General features: G+C 44.8%; 1 protein-coding gene across 4 annotated transcripts in view; it reads right to left on the reverse strand.

Moving 5' to 3' along the window:
- Positions 1 to 7308: 7308 nt before the first annotated feature.
- Positions 7309 to 26856, reverse strand: part of RAPGEF5 (Rap guanine nucleotide exchange factor 5) — a 216591-nt gene continuing 197043 nt past the window's right edge. For all 4 annotated transcript variants that reach the window (XM_060157140.1, XM_060157138.1, XM_060157139.1 and 1 more), the window contains 5 exons: positions 26725 to 26775; positions 25950 to 26037; positions 20262 to 20326; positions 14367 to 14421; positions 7309 to 11408 (listed from right to left, as the gene is read on the reverse strand). In XM_060157140.1, the coding sequence (XP_060013123.1) occupies positions 11290 to 11408; positions 14367 to 14421; positions 20262 to 20326; positions 25950 to 26037; positions 26725 to 26775 (378 nt within the window). In that variant the 3' untranslated portion in view covers positions 7309 to 11289. The remainder of the gene's footprint in view (positions 11409 to 14366; positions 14422 to 20261; positions 20327 to 25949; positions 26038 to 26724; positions 26776 to 26856) is intronic.

Genomic DNA, 26856 nt, shown 5'->3' on the forward strand with positions numbered 1-26856 from the left:
TGCCTGTCATGATTCCTGCATATATTAACTAGTTGATGGATGAGTGAATGAATGAATGAATGATTGAGTGAACTCTCCAACAGAGAATCAAAACAGCTGTTACCTGGTGACATAGTGAACTAACCAAGCTGTGTGTCCTCCCTATGATTCTACGTCATCTCAGAATGTAAGAGAATTGGGCTCAGAGAGCATAAATGACTTGCCCAAGGTCACAGCTCCTGGAAGAATGCGGGGCAGGGAGCAGAACTCAGGTTTCCTGACTCACACTCCAGGGATCTTTCTACTGGAACACTGAATGAAATAAACCAAAGGGCAGAGGAAATAGTGGGAGAAAACTGGGCTTATTTTTTAACATCTAACTGAAGACGCTAAGCAGCTCTGAATTGCCAGAATTTGCATCATTTAAAAAACCCCTAAGAGTGGGAACTTTTCTTAAAAGAAAAGAAACATAACCCTGTCAAAAAAGAGTGCCTCCAAATGAACTTATCTACGAAACAGAAACGGACTCACAGATACAGAGAACAGACTTGTGGTTGCCATGGGGGAGGGGCAGTGGGGGAGGCATGGATTGGGAGTTTGGGATTAGCAGATGCAAACTATTACATATAGAATGGATAAACAACAAGGTCCTACTGTATAGCGCAGGGACCTATATTCAATATCTTGTGATAAACCCTAATGGAAAAGAATATGAAAAAGAATATATATATGTATAACTGAATCACTTTGCTGTAAAGCAGAAATTAACACAGCGTTGTAAATCAGCTATACTTCAATAAAATAAAGTTAAAAACAAACAAACAAACAAACAGAGTGCCTCCACGTTGGGAGGGCTGAGTACCAGAGCATGAAATACAGGAAGTGCTGTATTTGTCGTCCAGAGGGAGCCTTTGTTCTTGTCAATCCTCCCCACTGTGACCCAGAAGGAGTCAAGCCTTGGGTCCACAACAACCTGGCATCTCCAAAGTGGAAGGGCTATTTGGAGAACCAGTGGCCAGGCTCTGCCAGCCAGAGAAGGGGCAATGCCCCACACCCACCTCCTGCACCACTCTGAAATGCCCATTTATCTCCACGCTTATGGGCATCTTTTGGCTTCCAGGCTGTGTTTGTGCTTTGTCCCTGGCCTTTATTGACCTCTTTGATTCTGTGGGGAAGCTCGGCCCCGGGCAAACGGGAATTTCAATGCACAATGGAAAACACGGGCTCCTCTAGGGCCGCTGGCTGATCCCAGCCTCTTGACCCTGTCCTTTCCAGAGAAGTTGTGGTCCCAACCCTGCCTGTGCCAAAAAAGAAAAGGAGCCCAGTGGCGACCACTGGGGCCAATGCGAGTGACGGAGGGGACTTGCCCTTCTGTTCCTTCTGGGTGTGCCCTTAAGGCTCTTTCCTGGGAAAGAAGGGGAGGGAAGGAAATGAAGCTTTGTCTTTGCTTTCTGTCCCCCCCGACCCCAAACTGGGGTGGCAGGCTGCCCGCTGAAGCCATACCTGGTCATGTTCCAGCTGCTTATATACGGCTGGGGAAGCAGGGCTGAGAGAGTGAGGGAAGTGCTTAGCCCTCGTGGCATCTGGGAGTGGTCAAAGTTTAGCCCTGGCAGGATTGTTGGGGTGACGATGCGGGGGTGAAGCCTGAGCAGAGGACAAGGATTCTCAGTTCCCCTATCAGCGACAGTGTCGTTGCTGAGCAGGGCTCAGCTAATGCCTCCCCTGGTCTCCGCTGAACTGTGGACAGTGTTCAGGGCCTCGAGGAAGAACGTGACAATGGTGGCCCGGGGCCCCTGGACTGACTGCTGCTGGCGCAGACCTCAGGCCTGGCTTACCTGGAACCTGCTCTGGGACAGGGGACTTGGATTTACCCTGCCATAAGCATTCAGGAATGTGCTGGAATCACTACCAGCTCCACGGACAGGCAAACACCACAACACTGGGAGGGGCCAAAACGACCTCGCTGCGGCTCGCCCGCCTTTCAGGTCTTCTCAGCAAGGCTGTGTTAGTGTCCTGGTGTAGCTATGACACAGTCCCACAAACTGGGCGCCTAAAACAGCAGAAGTGTGTTGCCTCGCGGTCCTGGAGGCTGCAAGGTGTTGGCAGGGCTGGTTCCTTCTGAGGGCTCCGAGGGAAGGGTCTGTTCCAGGCCTCTCCCTTGCCTTGGAGATGGCGTTCTCCCTGCGTGCATCTCCAAATTCAACATTCTTATGAGGACACCGGTCCAACCTGATGGCTCACACCCAAAGGACTTCATTTTAACTTGATGACCTCTGTGAAGACCCTGTCCCCAAATAAAGGCACACTCTGAGATCCTGGGGGTTAGGACCTTAACCCGTGAGCTTCGAGGGGACCCGATTCAACCCGTAACAAAGGCCTTTCCTGGCTACCCTGTCGAACGTTTCCCTCCTCTTCCTGGCACTCTGCAATCCTCTTCCCTGCTTTAGCTGTTTTTCTTTAGGAACTTCTTATCATCTGATGTACTAGTACATATTTTCCTTATCTGTCTTATTGTCTCTCTCTAACTGGATCGAAACTCCATGAAGGCAGGGATCTTTGTTATCTTTGTGGCTGTTTTCCCATCACCTAAAGTACCTGGCACATAGTAGGTGCTCAAAAAATACACATTAGATGGAGTTGATGAAGTTTGTGGCAGATTAACAGGTTACTAATGAACGAGAGGGGGCGGGCTTGCTGGTTGATTTAAAGGAAGTTAAACATTGGCAAGTGTTACCTCAGGCCCAGGGTGAGCTGTCCCTTCTTCTATTGGCCTCCCCTGCTTTTCTGCCTTACAAAGGGGACTTCATCTCCAGCCAGGGCTCAGAGTCAAGGCTCAGCCCTTTCGTGCTCACACCAACTGACTAAACGAAACCGGAGAAAGTTGTCCCAACTGCAGAGGACACAAGTACAGAACAGTGAGCACTGGTCCTTCTCAGTTTCATGTCAGAATTAGGATGCTTCTGTGTTGCTGCCAGGACACCTGAAGCTTGTGAGGGGAGCTGCTGTCCTGGAGTTCCCGGGCCTGAGGTCCGAGCAGAGGGACAACAGGGAAAGGGGTGGAGTGGGACCAAGGAAAAGCCCTTCTGGGAGCTTCATGGAGCCCGCAGAGAGGTCGTGGCCCTTGATCCGATGTGCACAGGCTCCAGGTCTGCTCAGCCTTTCTTCTTCCTGGGTCAATATGTTAATGCCAGTGTTAAGACTAACACCACCATTACCCCAGTTGTGCAGGCTGTGTCAGACATCTTCCTTCAGATCAATCGGCAAACATTTAGGGAGTCACTGCTTTGTCCCAGTGTTGAGCAAAGCACGTGGGGATCCAGAAGGCAACCTCACGTTTGTATCTCACTTCAGCGCGTGCAGAGGACGCTCACGCGCATTGTCTGTTTCATGTGCACAGCTGCCTGGCGGCAAAGATGTTGCTCATCATCTTGTTGGACAATCGAGAGAACTGAGGATGAGAAGTTATGGGCCCACAGCAGAGGAGAAACGTGGGTGCAAATCTTCTGGCATGCATCCAGGATTCATCACCACCCTCATCATAGTTATCATAGATCATCTTCATTGAGTGTCTCTATGTACCAAGCATTATACTAAGGGCGTTACATCCATTTCCTCATACAACCTTGTAAGGGAGGAGGCATATGAACCCCCATTTTCTGAGGTGCAGAAACAGCAGCTAAGATCAAGGTGAAACGTTCACCAGTTCTCCCAACTCTAAAATGCCTGAGCCTGATTTGAACCTGGCAGTCTGGGCTCAGAGGCTGCACTGTTAACCCTTTTCCTCACCCTCGAGGCAGCCCATGTAGGATGGGTGGACAGATGCTGCATTGTGGGACCTGCTGTAGGAATTCAGACAGGGATAAAGGGGTTCAGCGGGGGATGGGGTCCTCCGGGAGGGCTTGGGAGTGCACGCGCCTTCCTTGGGGGGTAGGGAAGGGGGGTGGAAGAGAGAAGAGCCTGGCCGGACTTGAGTGCCGGGTCCAGGCTGGGTGCCTGGGAGAGAAGGCAGGGAGAGGCCAGGTTGTGGGAGCCCGGAACACAGTGACAGCAGAAAGGACGAGGTTCGCCTTTGCTGTGGACCTTCCTTACCCCTCGGGAGGTGGCGGCCAGCTTAGCGCTCGGTAGCAGGCCCTGCTGCGTTGACTCCAGGGCTTTATTTGGCTGTTTACTGCAGGCCTTGATCTCTGATAGGACTGTGGAGTCAGCACGAGGCACAGGACGGGGGAAGGGGCGAGGCGCTCCTTTCCGCCCTCGTCCCACTGCCTTTCCCTTCCAGCTGGGGCCCAGCCCAGGTCAACGGAATACAAAGGATCATGAACAGTTCTTTCTTCCCACATCAGCCAAGTCACTTCCTGAAACAAAACAAAACCAATTATCTCTGGCAATCGCAGATCTGCACCAGTTTTCTTAACAGCCAGGGGCTGGAAGGGATCATAAAGGTCTTCTCTCAGAGCCTCCATCTGAGGATCGAATTGCTAGCTGGTTTGAGGTCTGTCTGCACAGCTCTGGTAGGGAAGAGCTCATGATTCTTAAGGCAATTCTGGCGATCTGGGCAAAGCCAGTCAGAGCCCCTGCCCCAACCCCAGCTAGCTCTGAATACTTCCCAGCCTGGCTTCAAGATTTCACATCTGAAAAGGAGCAAATAAGTCTCACATACACTGATTTATTTAGCAAACGTTCGGTGCATGTTTTTTTTTTCTTTTTGGCCACTGCCACGCAGCATGCGGGATCCTTAGCCCCCCAAGCAGGGATTGAACCCATGCCCTCTGCAGTGGAAGTGTGGAGTCTTAACCACTGGACCGCCAGGGAAGTCCCAGGTGCATGTTATTTTCAGCTGGCATTCTTACTGGTATGAATCAATGAATCTCCCCGAGTAGAATAGCAGTTTCAAGGGGATGCCAACTTCTTCGTCTTCTGGAGGCATCTTCCCAATCTCTTTGGCCCTGGACAGATAAGTAGAGTCCAGAATGTGAACTTGAATGCTATTGAGGTTCAGTTCTATAGCTTGGAAGGTGCTGCTGAAGGATTCTGAGCTAGGACAGACACGATCAGATCTGTATTTTAGAAAAAAAAAAAAAATTGACGGGGGAAGTTCAGACTAAAGGGAGGAAGCCTAGGTAGACAGTTACTGTAATGATTAAGTAATGGATAGTGAATGCCTGACCTCATGCAGGGAAAGTGGGGACAGAGCAGCTGGTGAAGAACTTGATGAGCAAGGGGTGCTGGATGTGAGGAATCAAGATAGTTCATTCCCATGGTTTGAACTTGGCCGTCACTGGCCATACAAGGTTTCCCAGGAGAAAGGGATTTACCTGTTATGAGACCCGAAGAGCCACCGTTGCTGTAGAACTTGGGAAAGATCTTGCCACTGTCTTAATTCTTGCATGTGGGCTCGCTGGTTTTAAGCCTTCAATCTCTCTGCTGCATTGAGTTATTTTGTTTGTTGTTGGTTTTTTTTTTTTTGGTTGGAACTCTCAAGACCGAGGTGACCACTGCACGGATTTTCTCAGAATGTAACTATTTTCACTCAAGTTCTAACTAGAGATTATAGCCTCTAACCCTCTAACCACACACAGACAACTTGGGAACCTCTAAACTTCTCAGAGCAGGAAAGGGGCCTTTAGGAGAGGCGGGCTCAATACCACTTCCCAGGGTTGCATCTCAGGCGAGTAAGGCTCCACGGTGGGGTCTGCCTTAGGGTCTTCTCTATTAAGGCGCACCTGCTGCCTTCAGAAGCAGGGATGCTTTACTGAAGGACATCAGCAAGTCTAAAGCTTTAGGACTTTCATTCGTCTAAAGTCGTAAATGGAAAACAAATACACAAGTGGCTCACTGGGGATCCAGAAAACTTCGAAGAGCTGGACCAGACCTGGAGCTCTCATCCTCCAAAGTCCGATTTTGTAGCTAGTGCACCAGGACCAGAAAGTTCATTTTGAGGTTTGCTAGAACAAGAACCAGCTTCTGAGTCTGCGGGAGCCTTCATCTTCCCAGTACGGACAATCCCAGCAAAGAAAATCTCCGAGAATCCTGAGCAATGGGAATTTCCCTTTCCCCTCCGATTCCCTTCTGAAGCTGGAGCCTAGGGCTTCCATCCTCCCCTCGTCTCCTGCGTTGCTCCAGATCCAGGCCGGAGCCCACAGATGTAGTGATGATGGGTCAGAACGAAGCAGTCAAGCTCAGCGGTCCTCCTCTCTCTGCTCCCCAAGGTCTGAGAGCCCATTCCCCCCCTTTGCCATCTCTTCCCATTTTCCCTTGTTACAGAGAGTACCCCTTCCTAGTGATCAAGAACCCAAGAGAATCATCTGGTCTTTCCCTTTTCCTACATAAACACTAGCCCTTTGCATGGATAGAGGACAGCCGGCGGTTTTATCCATCAGGTAATGTGCAAAGTCAGTACTATCACCCCGACGTGGACTGAGGGAAAGGGCCGTTTATCAAGAAAGCAGTGTCCTGGAGACTGTATTAGTCAGCTTTGGTGAAATTCCACCCGGGTAGTCACCTAGCCCCGCCCTGCCACCCAAGTGCAGTGGCTTCTAATGATGTTTTATTTCTCACTGAAGTGACACATCCTTCACAAGCTGGAGAGTCCAGTGGATGGAGACACCTTCACTCGGACACTGCGGGTCTCCTAGCAGAGGAGACATGGCAGCCACAGGTTACCTCAAAGTTTCGGTCTCCAAGCCACACGGGTTGCTTCTCCCCATTTTTCACTGGACAGAGGAAGACATTTAGCCGGTTCTCAGCTCATCATGGTGAACGACATAATCCTCTTGCAGGGGGAGGGATCAGCACATGCCAAAGGCCAAGCTTGACGTCAACGGGCAGGATGTATAATTCTTCCGGAGGGAGGGGGAGAGAACAGTCTGAAGGATAAGTCTACCCCAGTGTACGTGACCCTCATCTTTCCATTCCAGTAGAGCATCATTACCACCCCTTTGCTTCATTGTCCCACCCGTAGCTTTTGTCCCGCTGCTATTCCAGGCCTAGGGCATCACCACCAGGGCTCGGAGCTTGCCTCAGTGTCTGGGCTGGTAAGGAAGGGAGAGTACGTGGTCCCACTTGAGTGGGGTGAGGTAATGACAGGGGTTGTTGGAGTCTCCACATCCCAGAATACGATGCGCTTTCCAGGGTCTTTAGGTTCTACGATAACTCAACGGCAGCACAAGTGATGTAGGCTTCCATGGGTCGCCTGAGAATCTCTTCACCTACTTGCAGCGCTGTCAGCAAGTAAATGATTTCTGAGTTCCACACATCTGAGCATAATACGCTGCCGGAACACAGGCTGCAGAGCCCCCAAACATCACAAAGCAAGAAGCTCTGAGGCATGAATAGTATCTTTAACATCATCTTATATTTGGAAAAGCAGTTTTTAAAAAAAAACACTTGAAAATACAAGATAAGGTAACAGTGACTTACATGTAAGTTTTCACCTTATATTGCTTGGCCATTTTTACATATAAATTATTGCTTACTAGCTTTGATAAATACACAGCACAGTCATATATACAGAAGCAGAAAGCATGAAATATGAGAAAGAAAATACTGTTAATGGCAATTCTGGTAATTCCACAAATGTTTCATATTTACCAGCTCTTCTAATGGTGGAAAACTACAAAGTGTAGTCCCTGAGAAGTTAGGTAGACGCCCTGATTGTGGGTTTTCTATCTTCTGTTAATGCAAGCTGATAATGTCACAGCGGTCTCATCGATTTCATCCCAGTATTTGATAACAGTGGAATACGAATAAATAGGCTATGCAAATAAATATTACTCTGCTAAAAAATGTTTAGTATATACAGCTTTGCTTTATATAGTACACTTTCATCTAACTTTTTGGCAATTTTTAAAAACTTTTTTCCAGCACTAGTTTTAAGCACAATGGCTCACTCGTTAATAAGCAGGCTGAAAACTTAAGGACATGTCTTTGAAGCATTTAAAAGAAATGCTATCCATGTTAGATCACCAGAGTGGACCTGATCTTCCCCATTTGAATGTTTTTGCCTAGTTTCTGAGAAGCTCAGACTAGCTCTGCCATCTAGGGACACTTGGAATCTGTGGTGTGTGCGATGGCTGCAACAAAACCACTGGGCAGGGATCGGGGCAGCAGTGGAAGCCCAGCTCCAGGGATCAAACGTCACCAGCACCTTCTCTTTGATGCCACTGTGTCTCCCTACTTGGAGGTGAGCATGCATTAGTGCAACATCTCCCTACAAGCTGGGAGGTATGGGTTGTTACTTTGTCCCTATGCTTCTGAATTTAAGGTATTCTGCACCCAACTTGCTTGTGGACAGGGGTCTAGGAAAATGAATTCATTCTAACGAGATACTAGAATAAAGTGAACGCAGGCCATAATATGTGTCACTACAACCGTCTGGCAATTATACAGATTATAACGAAGAGTGAAGTTATTATAAAACACTGTAGTCTTTGGAGCATCTGCAAATGGGTATGGAAAAATTAAAAACATTTTTTTGAGTGGTTGTGATTTTGCCGATAGGAACTTGCCCTGTGCTATCTTCTAAGCAGGGCTGGTTTGCTGACAGATCCAAAGACCCATAGGACTGTCTGAAAATTGTGCCATAGCGAAAAGAACCCCCTCAGAAGTGCCCACGCACCCGTCGCTGGTGAAGGTCTCAGGTGATAGGAGATTTTTCAGAGTGAATGGAGATTTCGTGCGATTGTGAAAATCTAACAGAGTTAGAAAGGAGCTTACAGGTCCTCCTGGCCACCCTTCTGGCCAGAACAAAACCTATTCCAAAGAGGCCTTGGCAGATATATGCAGAGGGAATATGACCCACCCCTATTAACAGGGACCCTGCTTAAGTCCCCTGCAGCCTGTTCACTTGGACAGACTCATTGGAAACAGCTTCATGTTGAGCTACATCTGGTTCCCATGATTCTGCCTTGAATTCATTGATTCCAGATTCACGTCTTCTCATTGCTTCTGAAATTTCTGAGAGCTGCTGCCTGGGAGACCTCTGCAGATCGTTGTTAAATTTCAGGAAGATTTAGAGATTTTGACTTTCAGAAGACAGGGATGGAAAAGCACATCTCAACAAAACAAAATCCTTCCCTTTTGTTGCCCCAAGAGCCATTAAGACCATGGCTGGAGGAAACAGCGGGCAAGCGCCGTTCTCTCCCAGTCTGTTTCCACCCATACCACGTGGGGTACTCCGACTACACCCTCAAAATCTGTTTAGGTGTGATGTACGTGTGGATTCGTTTGGCCATGCACACATCTGAGTTGAGGTCCAAGCAGCAGGTGCTGTGCTAAAATAGTTCTCCACTGGAGCAACTGCAATACTTTTAGATGGAGCAATGCAGATCTAATGTGAATAACCATTTAAACTGTAAAACACAAGAGACGATGTCAAAATGGCCTTGTAGGATTAGAATGGCCCAATGCTACTCCTGAGCATAGAGAAAAGACCAGAACACACACTGGTGCCGTAAGCCCACAGCGTCCTCAGTAATTGCCAAGGGGAGCGCTTTTCCAGTGTTTGATCAGCCATGAGAAAAGTCTCTTTTCCCTGGTTCTGGTGGGTCTGATCTCCTCCAGTGGGTCTCATTCCATTCCCAGGAGCCTGGGGCATTTCTCTGAGTGGACTAGCCCTGGATGGTGCCTTTCTATAAAGCCGTGTTAATGTTCAGGACTGAAGCCTGACATGCTGGGACAGACTCTCTTTCAAAGTCCCACCCCAAATTTGCTCCCTGTGGCTGCTAACAGGGATCTCTCAAGCTCAGTGCGGCTCCCGAGCCCAGGAAACAGCATTGCTATAAAGGTGTAAGAAAGCATTGGACACATCTCAGTAATGAGGTGCTGATAGGACAAGAAGAAGCGATTCTGTACAGGCACCAAGGAGGGGACCAGGCAGGAGGGGTGAGAGGGGCACCAGGATCACATGTGTGGAAAATGAATGAACCTAACAGGCAAAGCAGGGCCCTTGTATTTTAGCAAAGTGACAAGGATCCAGCTGGCAGGGGTGGATTTCATTACTGTATCTCACAGGCTTTTTTGTTCACTTGAAGGTTGAGGGAAATCCTCTAACCAGTTCTTGAGAACAGCAAGAGATCATATTTACTGTAGGAGCCCCCACCTGTAAAAATGGGAATAAAAAGACTTAAAAGACTCTGAGAATTTGGGGGAAAAAAAAAAAAGGCAGATTATAGAAAGGCTCCCTGCCTTGGTTGGGAGGCAGACTATAGGACTTCTAAGTGTCCAACATACATCAGACATTTAGATCTTTGGGGTTCTTTTCATTTGCTGAAAGATGGGCGATCACCACTATTTTAACCCCTTGTTCTTCTCCAGGGAGTGCCAAGTGCTTCACACATCAGATCCCACTTAAGCGCCCTGTATGGGCCGTTCTCATTCCACAGTACGGGCATGAGGCTGCTGGAAGCAAGCAACACACGAGGGCATCGCCAGGCACAAAAAGGCGGGCCTTTGTGACCGTCACCCCCAGGAACAGTTAAGAGTGCCTGCAATGTGTCAGGCACTGTGCTTTTGTCAAAAATCGTATGGTACCCGAGATGAGAGCCTGCTTGCACGTGGAAAGAAAATCCCCAGAAATTCAATGCATCGATTTCTTAAAGGTGACTGTTCTTCCGTGTTGGCAAAGCAACTTAGTCTAACTTGCCTACAGTTGTGAATCAGTTGCGCAGAAACGCATTTCACCTGCGAGCACACATCGCTAAGTGACTGTGGATGCCAAGAAATGCATGCCTTGACATTTCTCTTCTGGAGATCAGAGCAGGGATGCCAGCTGCCAGTCCTCACTAACTCCCTAGACACAAGTGGCTTTTGGTGATGTCATAGTTCATAAAGACAGAGACCGGTGCGTCTCCCTGGAAACCTAGAGATGCCGTCACTGTCTTCAGGTGTTCAAATGAGCTCCCGCTTTGACAGCCTAGAAACAGGCATCTGCTGCCAGGCAAAGTAAAACTCCTCCCAGGCTCACACATGCTCTTACGGAGACACCTGGTCACCGTATGACGGGAGACGGTCTCTCGTCTTGACGCTGGCGCATCTCAAAGTGAACATTGGATTGGTTCAACAAGGTGATCCTAAGAAACCAGGCTTCTCCATTTCGAGAAAGCTTCTGCCTTCCCCTTCCAACAGCAGCCTCTCCGCATCTCTGGCAGCTGACATCACTTCGCGAGCACGCTCTGGCTGGCTTTCCTGTGTATGTCTTGTGATACGCTGATAAAACTCAGCAACTTCTTTTCTCTCAGGAAAGCAACGTGCTCGGCGCTGCCATCCCCGGAGCTCCCGGGGCTGCGGTTCCAGGGTGGCGAGGCGTGGGGGGGCTCACACCCGTGGCTCGATCCTGTGCGAGAGCGCAAACAGGGCCTGCTGGCTGTCAATGACGCACAGGTGGTGAACGTAGGATTTTAACTCTGGGTGCTCTTTTGGAGATATGTCACCTCCTATTTTGGGGAAGGAAAAAAAGTCAATCTCATGAGAGCAGTAATGCTGTTTCTGAATACCAGTAACACCCCACCTGAAGGCGTAGGGTAAACCCAGAAGGCAGACTCGCATTGGTCAGAGTCCCAGAAGAGATATCTTTATCCTAATCCCAGAGATGCTTTTCCAGCTCAGACCAGATGCCTCAGGTCAGGTAATTAGACTGGCAAGATGTCTGTTCTACCAACATTGATAGAGCAATTTCTCCTAACATTATATAGTATTTAGTGATTGTTATTATCTCCCTCTACAGAACGTGAAACAGCACAGACCTAGCAGGTAAGCGGCAGAGAAGGACCAGAACCCAGGCCGTGAGGCCCCCAAGTCCATGGTCTCGGCTCCCACGCCATGCAGCTTGTCACCGTGACTGCCCCATTAAATGGCTTTCACAGGCTCTTATATCTCAGGCTGGAACTGTCAGAAATCACTGCTAACCTGGTGACTGCATGGACACATTAGTTCTTTTTTTGATTTTGTACGTCCTTATTTTGGTAGGAAAATCTTTTGGTGTCCTTATTTTGGGGGAAAAAAAATTAAGAGAACAATCAAATGAACGGATATCACAGAAGTGGACTAAAGGTTTGGTGTACAGGCAAAGTGGGTTCAGAATGTGTGTGGATGGGGTAACGTCCATGCAGCGAAGGACAAAGCAAGGGAGTTTCTACTCCCAGACGCAGGGCGGTTCAAGGGCCACAAGAGGCTCTGGTGCACTGTGAACCCGTGTGTGCCATGCTGCTGACAGCTCTGATAAGGAACCAGAGATAAAGTAGCCTGGACAGTGGGGCAGGCCCACTTCCCATGGTCAGGAACAAACAGAAAACGCATTAAGCCCTGGCGAGATGGGCTAAGCTGCCCTCCAGTGAGACAATGTAACTGTGAGTCTTCTTGCTTTGTGGGATTTCAGAGGGAGAAGCCGGGGGTGAGGCTGGAGTTCAGCTGGGGCAGAAAAGGGGCCCCCAGGAGGCTGAGCATTTTAATTCAGAAATTTTATCTCTTGGTGAAAACGCATTTTTTCCTCCTCTGTGACAAATACGTTTTATGAGGAAATAATTTAGGGCTTGTATGTCATGGACGGCTTGTAGTTCTTAGGTTACATAGAAGCAAGGCTTCTTGGTTTCAACAAGTAAAAGCAACAGGAGTTAAAGTTTTACCATTCCCCCTTGTTTGGTTTAGAAAACATGATGCTACCGAGATAGTTTTGTTAACTTTCCAGCCTTAAAAAGACGGCAGGCGGAATGCTTCCAACCATGACAAGTGACCCTTGCATGGCACTCTGTAATCTCTAAGTGGCTTGAGGAACATTGTTTTATCCCAAGGGCTGACGTTGTTTAACTCTGCCTCTATAAACTGTCAAACTGAATTTAGATAATTCAGTTCCAAACTTGATTTTTAAAGATATATAAATACAAAACACAAACTGGCCTGAGAGTTATGTAAATTCCTCCTTTGCCTTTTGCTATGCAGACTTACTCTCTGGAGACGGGAGGCTGGCAAGGTCAAGGCCAGCCCCGCTGGTATAACCTTCCTGCCCACACCTGCAGTGTATATAGCCCGGAATCCCTTGGTAAGTGAGACTGAGGTCTCAGAATTAGCTGAGTACCCATAAATACTTGGGAAGCAAAGGGGGGGTGAAAGAGATACAAATCCTTTACTCATCAGCAACAGTATGCTTGTACATTTGAATGAATCTCCATGACAATGTTGTTGCTATTTCTATTGAAACTGCATTGTACTTGGGTAGTTAATGGACAATTATATAAGCATGTATCAAATGGTATTCCTTGATGTGAGCACTTAGAAAATTAGGTCCTGTATTTATAATTCTCTCTTTCAAACAGAAACTTTGTAATCCACACAGAAGTTCAGTTGCTTTGTTGGAGGACAGTATTACTACCCAAGACGGGCATGAACAGAATGAAAATTCTTAAGAATATGTACCGAATTGTTAGTAATATTTCCCTTAGGAGTGGGACTTTGATTGTTCTACTTTAAAGATACTTCTGTATTGTTGAAAAAAATGGGTTTACAATGAGGATGTATTGCTTAACAAAGTAAGTTTTACTTAGTGGTCACTTTTGATTGATTTATAATTACTGAACTCTGTTTTTTTAATTGCCCTTTATACTTATAAAGTCTGCACAAGGCGAAGGAAACGGTACGGGCTGGGCAGTCAGGTACTCGGTCTGAGTAACAGCTGAAATTTAGCCTCTCCGAGCCTGAGTTCTCTGCTCTGCACCCACAGGGTCTATAATCTCCATTCACCAGCACGAGGGTCAGGATCCCACTGCCCATGTGAAAAGCTCCTTGAACTCCATACAGTTGATTTCCTTCCTTCCTGCAATGTTTTAACATCATTTAAACACAGTGTAAATTATTCTTGAGATTTAAAAAGGAATAAATATTCCTACATACATCAGTCTCAGTGGGGAGTCAACAAAAGCGCTCAGAAAAATACGTTTTCAGTGAAAGGCAGCTCCAAACAGGAAGTTTTCATTGGAGAGGAGAAAAGATTCTGCAAGGCTGCTTTAGGCATTTTTACAAACTATATTCCTATTCCAGGAAGGCTCCAAGCAAGGAGGTTAAGGACAGGATCACCCCTGATAAACCCACGGGTAATTCTGAGCCAGCAGGCAAGCAAACAAGACTTTCTGGGTCAGGGGTGCAGCGGGAGCTTCTGACCGTCTAAAGTCACGCTGTACAGTGTAAACTTGCTGCCAGGAGAGGATAAAAAGCTGCCATTTCTTCTCCTCCTCTGCCTCCCAAACATGCAGTGATGAAACAGAGAGAATACAGTATATGCATGTGATGTGCATATTATATTTTACAATTTTTTTTTTTTTACCACCAATACTTGTGATATGGCCACAGTCCATACCAACGGATGATAGACTAACATGCCATACCCAACTTCAATGACTCACCAAACTGGTGAGTCCTGCAGTGTCTCAGTGTTCGGACAGTGTCCGCAATCATATGCTGGAAGGCAAAAGAGGAAACACATCAGCGGAAGGGTCATTTCGGGTGTTGCTGAACTAGCGGTGCTGTGAGGCTGGTTGGATGGTCTAACACCTTTGGGTGTAAACAGAGGAGCTATATTTGGTGTGGGACCTAACTTTAATTGATAATATATATTGAGTTTGGATTACAAAAGAAAATTTGACCTTGTCTTCAGAAACAGTGGCTCTCAACCCCGGCTGCACAGATTCTAACTGAGCCATGGGAAAACATACTGTTAAGAAATGCAGTACAAGACAACCTACTGAATGGGAGCAAATATCTGTAAATGATATGACCAATAACGGGTTAATATGCAAAATATATAAAGAGCTCATACAACTCAACATCAAGAAAACAACTCGATTAAAAAATGGGCAGAAGGGGCTTCCCTGGTGGCACAGTGGTTGAGAGCCCTCCTGCCGATGCAGGGGACACGGGTTCGTGCCCCGGTCCGGGAAAGATACCATATGCTGCGGAGCGGCTGGGCCCGTGAGCCATGGCCGCTGAGCCTGCACGTCCGGAGCCTGTGCTCCTCAACGGGAGAGGCCACAGCAGTGAGAGGCCTGCGTACCGCCAAAAAAAAAAAAAAAAAAAAATAGGGCAGAAGACCTGAACAGACATTTTTCCAAAGATGACATACACTTGGCTGACAGGTATATGAAAAGACGCTCAATATTGTTAATCATCAGAGAAATGCAAATCAAAACCACAGTGAAATATCACCTCACACCTGTCAGAATGGCTAACATTAAAATGACCACAAATGTTGGTGAGGACATGAAGAAAAGGGAACCCTCCTACACTGTTGGTAGGAATGTAAATTGGTGCAGCCACTATGGAAAACAATATGGAGGTTCCTCAAAAAACTAAAAATAGAACTACCATATGACCCAGCAATCCCACTCCTGAGTATATATCCAAAGAAAATGAAGACACTAATTCCAAAAGACATATGCACCCCAACGTTCACAGCAGCATTATTTACAATTGCCAAGATATGGAAGCAACCTAAGTGTCCATCAACCGATGAATGGATAAAAATGTGGTATATATGTACAATGGAATACGACTCAGCCATAAAAAAGAATGAAATTTTTCCATTCCCAACAACATGGATGGGATTGGAGGGTATTAGGCTAAGTGAAATAAGTCAGACAGAGAAAGACAAATACTGTATGATATCACTTATATGTGGAATCTAAAAAATAAAACAAACTAGTGAATATAACAAAATGAAACCGACTCACAGATATAGAGGACAAACTAGTGGTTGGTTACCAGTGGGGAGAAAGAAGGAGGGAAGGCCAAGACAGGGATAGGGGATAAAGAGGTGCAAACTATTATGCGTAAAATAATAAGCTACAAAGATAGTACAACACAGCGAATATGGTCAGCATTTTATAGTAACTATAACCGGGGTATAACCTTTAAAAACTGTGAATCACACCTGTAACATATAATCTTGTACATCAATACATACCTCAGTTAAAAGAAAAAAAAAAGAAATATTTAAAAAAATATATTAAAAAAATGCAGCGTGTCCACCCTCAACCTACCTGTCCACATTTGCACATGCTTTTACTTCAGAAGGTGTTTCACCTTCTCCCCATGAAGTCTTTGTGAGTTCACCTGCACTTGGGAAGCTCCATTCTCAACCTTCCCACTGCTCTGTGTACAGTGTTTACTGGGTTTGTGTTGCTGTAATCACTTTGTGGAACTTTCTTCCTCCTCTAGAGCAAGTATCACGAGAGGGCTTTGTGTACCCAGCACCAACCGTACGGCACACACGTGGCCTCACACATACTTGCTGAATGGAGGCCAGAAGCTTTGTGGAATCAAAGACTCAAGTAACTCAAATGGTGACAGGAGATGAGATATTTATGAAACAGGTACATTTTCTAAAACATCAATATCTTTACAGAGACCGTTTTCTGTTTATAATGTACATTCCCTTTTATAGTCTTCAGTTTTCTACTTTATTTCTCTAAGCTTCTTACTGATCTCCAGGCAAAGATTTCTTAAACTCACAGCTCCTTCCTTTGGACAAGATCCCCTCGCCTCATACTTGTGTACCTGCAACCGCCTTCTAGCTCTCTCTACCACGGTAAAGGAAACACGGCATTTAGGACCAGACCAATCTCCACTACACTTCCTCCTGCGCGGTTGCTAGAATAATCTCCAAACACTTGTCCTCATGTTCTAGTCCTCTGGAAGGCAACAGTGACTCCATACTGTTTCATACAAAATCCAAACATAACCCTGTAATTCAAGAATCAACATTATTCACGATCTGGTCCTCCAAACCTTCCTAAATGGGCCATCATATTTTTTTTAACAATTGAAGTACAGTTGATTTACAATATTAGTTTCAGGTGCACAACATTAGTTTCAGGTGATTCAAAATTTACAGATTATACTCCATTTAAAGTTATTATAAAATATTGGCTATTATTACTGTGCTATACAATATATCCTTGTATATTATTTATTTTACACATAGTAGTTTGTACCTCGGGCCATTGTTTTTCATGTCCTGCCTACACACATTGAACAGAGGATCGTCTATATACAGCAAACGCTCAGCAAATGATTGCTAAAATAATGATGTTAATACTAAAAATAAATTTACTTAAAATTCAGCAGACCTCCAGAAACATTATTGGAATATGACCTACTTATTAAATTGTTCTCACAGGCTGCATTTCTATTGTATTTCTACTCAATAGTGAAAAATAAACAGGACAGTGATTACAGCAACAGCTCGAGTTGCGTTTGTAAAGGAAACGAGACCTGACTCATGTCTGAGAATGTATTGTTAAATTTCCTTCCCCCAATTTTACCACTATTCCCAGGACAGTTCTGTCGTTGTTTTAAGGTATGGCGTCACCTTGATTTCTATCACGTGCCATTTGCACAGCTGATGTAAGGTCAGGTACTCAGGGCAGCACTGAAACCAGAGCCCTGATCTCATCTTTAGGTTTTCTGAAGGGAGCGGGGAGGAAGCTACGATAAAAGATGATGCTCTTAACACTGAGTGATAAAGAGAAGAAAAGGAGAAAGCATTTGTTTCTTCATTATTTAATGGTCTGAGGCTGAAACATTTGGAGCTGCTGAGGCAGTGTGGGGAACAATGGAAAACTTACTAGGTCCAATAAGCACTTCTGGGTTTCGTGTTCTCTGACCTAATGTGTTGGCCTGGATCAGCCTGATAAAGATAACACACTGAATTATCTGCTCACTGGCTAATATCCATCATGAGGAATTGGCTTCCCACAAGTTAATTCAGTTAGGTTCTACTGGTTCATTACTGTGAAAGATGATGCTATTTTATCAATAGCTTAAGTGAAACCTTGTCTTTTGCTAAGAAACGTGCTGAAACTACTGACTCTACTAGGAAATTCAGTTTCACTCTCCAGCATCCAAGTACAACATAGGGCTACGTACAATGTAAAATACAGTTTTGTCTAGAAAAAATTCTGACTTCAGCCTGTCTTCTCTGTGCAAGGGGGGGGGGTCAGCATGAGGCATGCTGTACCTTAAATGCCATCTGCTTTGAGGACCAGGAACCCAGTGACACTACAAAATCTGCTCTCTTTAGAGATGATGTGATGGCAGCGACTGATGGGTGCGCCTGTGTGCCGTGGGCCTGCTGCATGCATGTGTAACTGCACTTACCTTCCAGCTGTCTTTTTAATAAGAGTTCTCTTCAGGAATTTAAAATAAAAGATTACCTATTTATGCCCTGTTATTTCCTTAAGCTTTATTAAAGGGTTCAGGGTACATACAATTATTGACCCTAGGAGCAGTACTATTAGTTAGACTTTGTTTCAGTCCCCACGGTTAGTTTTAAGTCTTGTCTCTATGATCCTAGACTACGTGAGTCAGCATTAAAAGGCTTCCACTGGACCACTGGAGAAAGCAGGGGAAAAAAAAAAGAGACGCTGGTCAGAATGAAAGAGAGAGGGTGTAGGAAGCTTTCCATCGTTCTTTCCCATGTTTGCCTTTACTGAATTGTTCTCTCACTTGGGGAGCTCCATCTGGGGGGGAAATGACACAATGAACTTAACCAAATCACTGGTTCTCTTTGGGAAGGGGGCCAACCACCACTGTACCCTTAACAACTGACCACAGTCAGCGTACAAAGAGTACACTGGCTCTCGCATGTTTCCTCTGGGTTAGTCAGAGGGAAGGGTACTAGACCTTTAGAGGGAATTCCACTTGGTGTGACACAGCTCGTCCCACATCTCTTACATGCTCGCCAAAGCTTATTTGGCGTTCTTAAGCAGAGGTGTTGGCCAAGATTTAACGTAAGTATTGACCAGAGGCTTCTTATTCCTGCAATCATTTCATTAATACCAAACACTGAAGATTAACCTGTCTACAGACTAGGACGTTAGGGCCTACAGTCTTTGGCTACAAAGTGGGGCCCTGGGATCTTCAGAACATTACTGGGTGACACCAGAACAAATCTCCGAAGAGTAAGTACAAGAAAACCCAATACTTTAAGTATCTATTTCGGGCTGTGTTGACTGTAGTACCTAAAATAACTGAGCTGGATTCCAAAGCACTTAGTGCAGAGAGAGACTCAAAAAGTTATGCACATGTCTACTTCAAAACTAACGAGCAAGAAAGCGATCACCCTCAGATCATTAAAACTGAGCTAAGGCAAGCTATCCCAAGACGCCAGTCTTCCGGATTCAGCTGCTTGGGTTTTCAGGTTGCACCAGAGCCTCCTGTACTGGCTCTGCACCACCTCATCCCCTGTGTGGCGAGTTAACCTCACAGTTAGAGCGGGGCACCTCTGAGCCAAAGGTCAGAGGCCACACCTCATGTGGACTCATCAGGTGGTACTGTTCTTTGGTCATGGTCTATGGCCCCCGTCTCACTCAACCTTCTCTCAAATGCCTGACCCAGTCTCACAGGGAACCGGGGGTCCATTCCTGAAAGAGTTCACAGAAATCCATTACCATTACTGAAAAGGTCACTCAAAGGTCAGGGTCTACAGACAGGGGTCCCTGATACCATCTTTAACCGTGCATGGCAGGCTCACCTATGACACTAAAGTTCATCTGTCAGACAAATCCATTCTTGTGGTCCCCAGGGTCTCTTTGGGGCACTCCTATTTCACAGTTGCAGGCAATTCCTCCTGTGCCCACAGCCAGTGAGAAAGGCTAGTAGGAACCCGCTGCATGACAAAGCACCTGAGAATGTCCTGGAAACAGTTCTCAAAGAGGCGTCTCAGTGACTTGTAAGAAGGGACTGGCCAGGGACCCCTTTCTCGTGAGCTCACTTTCTCACTTTGCACAAGGTGATCTCTCCACAGTGGCACCATCTGTCCACAGGCTGATAGAGGGGTGGTCCTTCCCCTCCCATGCAGACCCTACAAATTTCATCTTCATATCCAAGATGGACATATCTCCTCAGAAGGAGAGCTTTGTCCCGTGCCTCAGAAGCAGCGCAAGCCAAGACACAGGGAGATGCCTTTAAAGCAACAAGGCTGAACCTCAAGACTGTGAACTCCTGCTGACAGGAACCTTACAGCTTTCATTCTAGTTCAGACACATACACTCAACCACTGACGTCAATCTAATGAAGTTCCGTTTTCAAAAATGAAAAGCAGATTTTCATATTTGGCCCCAGAACTTGCCAGCACACTTATTTTTAATTGGAACGCACTGTATTGATAATGCACAACATGCAGCAAATACATCACCGCACATTCGGAGGAGAAAAGCACCTAAACCATTTGCTTCTTGGCGCAGAAAAGCATACACTTCCCTTACAGTGGGGAAAAGGAGAAATAGTGAAGTTTTACGTACCAGTTTTTCAAAATTGACAAGATTATCCAAAAATGTTTTATTTCCTTCATGAATGAACGTTACATCTGAAAATTAAAAACAAAAAGAGATATGTACCATTAGGAACGGATCATGACTCAGAGTTGAAGAGGTATAGATGCAATGCAGCTTATTAATTTTTCTTAAACATTATGGATTATTTCATGCAATTGACCAGGCAACTTGAAATTGAATCTCAATAGTATTTGATGTGAGGGGGCATAATGTACGCATGTGGAGAGAAAACATTATAACACTCATGCAAGTATGTATCTTGCTTTTACATTGCAGGCTTTGACTTCAACCTGCTTAATATCCACTAACACTATTCTATCACTTAACTGGTCCATTATGTTTTTAGGTCAGAACACCGAGCAGAAAAGAACTGAACCCCCAGAAACAAAAAGGATTTTAATATTTATGTGTTTGCTTTTTAACAATCCCTGGCAAAGTATGTGGGTCTGTTTTACTTAAAGCATTAAGGTTTAGATTTGAATGTTTAGATTTTTGGTTTTCAAAGCCAGGGCCTGACTGCGTATCTGAAGTGAATGAGGAATGGGACAGGTTTGGAAAAGGCAAGATTTCTGGGCCTATTCACTGATGAAAACAACATAAGGAAAGTAGGATGAAGATACATTTTCAGAGGACGGGAATGTTAATTTTATTTGAGCCTCACTGCATTTGAAGTGAAAGAAGATATTCAAATAAAAATCTCCTTTTGGTCGCAAAACTGACTGGAGTGTCTCTTCAAGAGACAAGGATTAGTTACAATAATAACAGCAACTGAAGCTCTGAAAGGGGGTGGCTTATAAAATCTCAAATCAGAGGGTCAGTGACTGAGCATTAGGGAATCCTCACAGTGGAGAATCAAAGTAAGAAATATACTACAATTTAAAGAACATGCAAATAATCACAGACACGGAGGACAAACCAAATGAACATCATTTTCAAAAATCTTGTTAAAATAACATGATATAAAGAGGGAAACGAACAGATTAAAATTCCTCTAAATAGAAAGGAAAAGCATTTGCATTTAATCAAGACTTTGATGCTGCTGGTCCCTATGGGGCAATTACGAGATAGGTGCTTGGGAAATCTGCCTGCAACACACCCAGCCGCTGAGCTTTGACTGCCCACCAGGGGGCAACACCAGTTCCACAGTTACAGACTACACTGAAGACGACCCTTTTCTCATGGCATTCTTTATTCACAGCTTCCAGCCCCACCAGACTGCAACGTTTTCCTAAGTTTTTTCCCCTTGATTTTTTTTTTTTAAACTGATGTCTTAGCAGGGAAGCAATTCACAATTACACAGTCATCTGACAAACTCTCTGGTTATTTTCTTTCACTGTTTTGCTTTCAGAATAGAATTGCAAGCTTTCAACCTCTGACACAATATTTAGAGAAAGAGTAGCCAACACAGTTAGCTTGTACCTTGTTTGTACAGCAAGCAAAGCACTGTGTGTACTCTCTCTACATTAAACACCACCTACGAGCCTAGTAACTCCTCACTCGCGGAGAATTCGGATTACAAATGCCCTGTCAGAGTTTCTTGGTCCATTTCCCCAGTGTTCCAAGGTTTGTCATCCCCTCCCTATGTTCCCAAAGATGATGATAATAACGCAGCTTATATTTATTACCAGCGTCAGACATAGCATTAACTCATTTAATCCTCACAAAAGATTATAAGGTAAAAGCCCTAGCAGGAAAAGAATGTGAAGAAAGGATGGTCCAAAGAACAAGCACAGCTGGCCCATGATCACAGCTCTAAGTCTCAGAGCCAGGACCCAAGCCCAGGCAGCCTGCTTGCTCTCTCCACGGTGCCTCTCTGGTACCCGAAAGGACTTGGACATTTCTGACCACCCGTTACAGCCACCTTGCTGAATTCATGGGAGACGGGGGCCTCTGCAACTTTTACAGTGTTTCCTTTGTCCCTCTTTCTATCTCCTCCCTCTCCTCTGCGTGGGTGATCTTGCTTAATCTCAACTCTCAAGGACTTGTCGAGGTCAGCGCATGAGGACGGCAGCTCTACTGAGGGTGGGGGGCTGTTAGGCTGATGCTGGCCTGAGGATAAGGCAGGGAAGGTGTGTCTGGCCAGGTGGGGAGGCAAGAGGGGCTGGAAGGGGCTGCTGCCCAGGAGAAGGGGGTCAAATGGCTGAAGGTTTTGATGCAGATGAATGGCAGGTGTGTGATGAGGCAGGTGTGAGAGGGATAAACCAATACAGGTGGTTGAGCTCAAAAACGGGGGTCTCAGAACCTAAGTCATGGGCTGTGAAGCAGTTCAGGGCACCCACCAGGTTCAGAGTGCTAGAAATGAGCAACTGCCAGACTCCTTTATCTGGAGACATCTGAACACGCTCCTAACACTTCATATAACAGGACGGGGGATGAAAGGACTCCGTTTGAAGAGACGGCAAGTGAAAGAGAAGGAAAAACTATACAAGCACCTCAACATTCTATTTATTTAAACACCCCGCAAATGTGCAATAATAATCTGTGCCCCAAGATACAAACACGACCTCAGTTTACCTTCAGACACCTGTTGATTATTCACTCTACTGGAAGGACTACCATCTCCCAAAACGCCGTGATACAGATTATTCAACTGCTTTTGACCTTTAGCTCAGCTGGATCCTTTCCCCAACACTTACTTAGGGTTTCTCACTACTTTCTGAACTGGATTCCACAGCAGGGGGGGAAAGTAAATCAGAAGTAAGAAATTCACTGGGAAGTAGAAAAGCTGATGGCTGGAAGCATTTTTAGGTTACCTGCTCACTTGATAATCTGCGTGGTATTGGGAATTGACTGTCTCAAAAAATGAAACATGGGAGCCCTAATCCTTCTTAACACCCAAGGAGTTCAATTTGGTCTCTTTCTGTAACCAAAAGCAATGCAGAGCAGGAGGCACAAGAGGGGAGGGCTGGGAAGTTTTCATGAAATGTTGGTTGCTCTAGTTGACAGCAAATTTTAAAATAATTTTGCATTTAACAAAAGCTAAGAATGTCATTTATGTTTTCCAAAATGTCTTACCTCAGACGTGATACACCCATATTTAAAAGTTTCATCCTGTTTTCCTTTGGAAATTATTTCAGACAAAAATAGTACCTTTAAATGCAAGAGAGTACTAACGTTGTTTTATAATGACAAAAAATTAAGATGAAGGAAAAACAAGTGCTTCTTTAAACTCGAGCTTCTAATGAAAAAAAGTTTAATTTACTAGTGTGAATGAGAGAATGTATTTTCAGTAGAAAAAAGGGAAATTCGAAAAGCTGCTCAACATCACTAATTATTAGAGAAATGCAAATCAAAACTACAATGAGGTACCACCTCACACCAGTTAGAATGGGCATCATCAGTAAATCTACAAACAATAAATGCTGGAGAGGGTGTGCAGAAAAGGGAACCCTCTTGCACTGTTGGTGGGAATGTAAACTGATACAGCCACTATGGAGAACAGTATGGAGGGTCCTTAAAAAGCTAAAAATAGAATTAGCATATGACCCAGCAATCCCACTACTGGGCATATACCCTGAGAAAACCATAATTCAAAAAGACACACGCACCCCAATGTTCATTGCAGCACTATTTACAATACCCAGGTCATGGAAGCAACCTAAATGCCCATCGACAGACGAATGGATAAAGAAGATGTGGTACATATATACAATGGAATATTAGTCAGCCATAAAAAGGAATGAAACTGGGTCATTTGTTGAGACATGGATGGATCTAGAGACTGTCATACAGAGTGAAGTATGTCAGAAAGAGAAAAACAAATATCGTATATTAACGCATATATGTGGAACCTAGAAAAATGGTACAGATGAACCGGTTTGCAGGGCAGAAATAGAGACACAGATGTAGAGAACAAACATATGGACACCAAGGCAGGAAAGCGGCGGGGTGGTGGTGGTGGTGGTGGTGGTGGGATGAATTGGGAGTTTGGGATTGACATGTATACACTGATGTGCATAAAATTGATGACTAACAAGCACCTGCTGTATACAAAAAAATAGAAAAAACCTATTTATTAAAAAAAAAATTTAAACACACACACACACAGACAAAAGAAAAAAGGGAGATTTGTTTTGCTGCCGACAAAGAGGTCTAGATAAACTCAGTATAGCAGAAAATTGCATCCAAGCTAAGACGTAAGTGTGAGGCACCTGACTGCATTAAGTACCTTGGGGGAAAAACCACTAATGTATAGCAGAAAGCTCAGCTCATATCTAATTAAGTTAACGGGACATTGTCGACTGTTTTCTCATTACCTTAAAAACATCCACTGTTTCAAAATTTTGTCTTCCTAAAATCAATTCCTTTCCCAGATCTGTCTTCGCTTCCTAGTTTTCCTCTTTGTGTCTAAATAATTCTAAGTGTCACTTCCCACAGGCCACCACCCCCGCTCTCCAGCTGGTGTTTTATTTTAAATAAAAATCAGGAGACTGAATAAACTTATCTTAGAAATAAACATGAAAAATTAAATGAACTTTTAAGTTGGTATTCTGGCTTTACAATCTCTCCTTATTTCATCCATTTACATTTCGCAGAACCTTTTGAGCTCGAAGGAAGCATTCTGTGTGACTCTCAACTGTCCTAATCCATTATTGTTTCCCAGAAAGTCTTGCTTTATACTAGATGAAGATTGAATAAATAGCTGCAGGGATGCATAGCAACTCAACACTTCTCCAAGCTCTGGCTGTTCTTGAGAGAAGCCGAAAAGGGAGCATCAGCTTCACTGCCAGTGGGGCTGGTGATGGGGGGAGGTGAGGGAGGAGACGGCCAGGCCAACCAGCAATCCAGTTCCCAGGTATTTCACTTCCAGAATCACATTTATGGCTGTAGGCACCGGGGACTGAGCCAGCAGAATTTACAAGCTTCTGAAGGGTGAAGGCAATATAAAAGAGTATTCCTATAATCCCTTGGAAAGAATCAAAACACAGCCAAGAAAAATGACCAACCCGCTTTTCCTGGAAAGCACACAGATATACTAAACGTCAGGAGCATAGGCCAGATGAAAAGGAACTTCCCTTTCATTAATCCCCTGGGTCTGAAAGAGACCCCTGAGATCGTTAGTAAATTTAACTAACATGTTTCATGATGAATGATCTGGCGCTCTCTACAGAAGACAAGTGAGTCGACTAACTTGGAGCTGTCAGATACCTTCCCAACTGGATTCACTCCTGGAAAGAAGAAAGTACATTCCCTACCAAAACTGTTCATACACTACACTGCCTGGGTTGACCAAAGGTACTTCTCACACAGCAGCAGGCCACGGGTTGAATCTCTGAAATTTAAGCTGCAAACGTAGACCGTGACTGATCACTGTTTGGATTCTTTATGCCAGCCTTATGCTTGGTTGAATTAAGTGAACTGTAGACTCAAATAAGACGATGCTTAAAGCAGAGTAAAGTAAAAACACAAACGTTTCCAGTGCCAAGTTCTGTGAGTCAATCGAAAACACTTTGATGTCTGCTTAAGTACAATTAAGTATTTTAAGCATTTCAAAAATAATTGAACATTTGAAAAACAATCACAAGTCAACACAGTTAGGTCTGAATGTCAAAATTACTTTAAAGAAATAAACTGAGATTCCTTTTCTAGCCCTCTGTAGAGTGCTAAATTTCTGGAAGATGGAATTACATAGCATAAAAGATAGAAAACCATTACCTTTAAGCAATAAGGGCATGAAAGGGATTTTGGGCGGCTTCATCTTTTTGAATGCATCTCGGTAGGCTTTGTGATTCAGGGAAGGATCCTGCCGAACCAAGAAGATTACAAAGAGAAAGAAAAATCAATGCGCTATAGAAACAATTCTAAATCCACTTTTACTATACCATTTGAACATGATTTAGATATAGAGTGGTTCTCCCTAAGAACAAAGTAGATAAAGGTTTCCTAGGAGAATAAACTCACCAAATTAGGGCAGGAAATCTAGGCAATGAATGAAAGTCAAGTTATTGGTTGACAATAATGGGAAATGACTGCAAAGGACAGACACCTTTTGATTGCCCTATTATTCTTCCCTCAAACAGGTTCCTTAAGTACAGTTTCTTCTCCATAGTTTCTACCATGAGGTAACCCCACAGCCTTTTGTTAAGCACACTGCAAAGAAAAACTGCCCTCATAATGCACAGATAATGCAGAGAAAACAAGAGAACAGTTTTATTGTGATCTGAAAAGAGACTGAAAATTGAGTATACTTAAAAATCTGCCTTCTGAATATCATACCAAGAGGACCATTCTCACTACCTTTTTCCATGGAGAGGAAGAAGTGTTAACTTGCTTCACTCCGTAAGAAGCAAAGCTACATTTTCATACACAAGTGAACTAGTCTAAGCTACCTGACACGGTAGAGTGCAGATACCGACTACTGAAGTCTAGAAAGAAATTGGACACCAGCAATCGGTTTGAAGAATAAGTCTACTCCGGCTCAACTACTTACCGTTAAACTTTCAAGTTCAGAAAAAAGTTTCTTAAACTTCCCAGGGATTTTCTAAAAACAAACAAACAAAAAAGAAAAGGTCAAAAGAAGTCAGTTATTTTGAGAGGCACTAAGGGAAATGTTCATTAAGTT

The sequence above is a fragment of the Lagenorhynchus albirostris genome, chromosome 8 (genome assembly GCF_949774975.1).
Source record: "Lagenorhynchus albirostris chromosome 8, mLagAlb1.1, whole genome shotgun sequence".
NCBI classification, from domain to species: Eukaryota; Metazoa; Chordata; class Mammalia; order Artiodactyla; family Delphinidae; genus Lagenorhynchus; species Lagenorhynchus albirostris.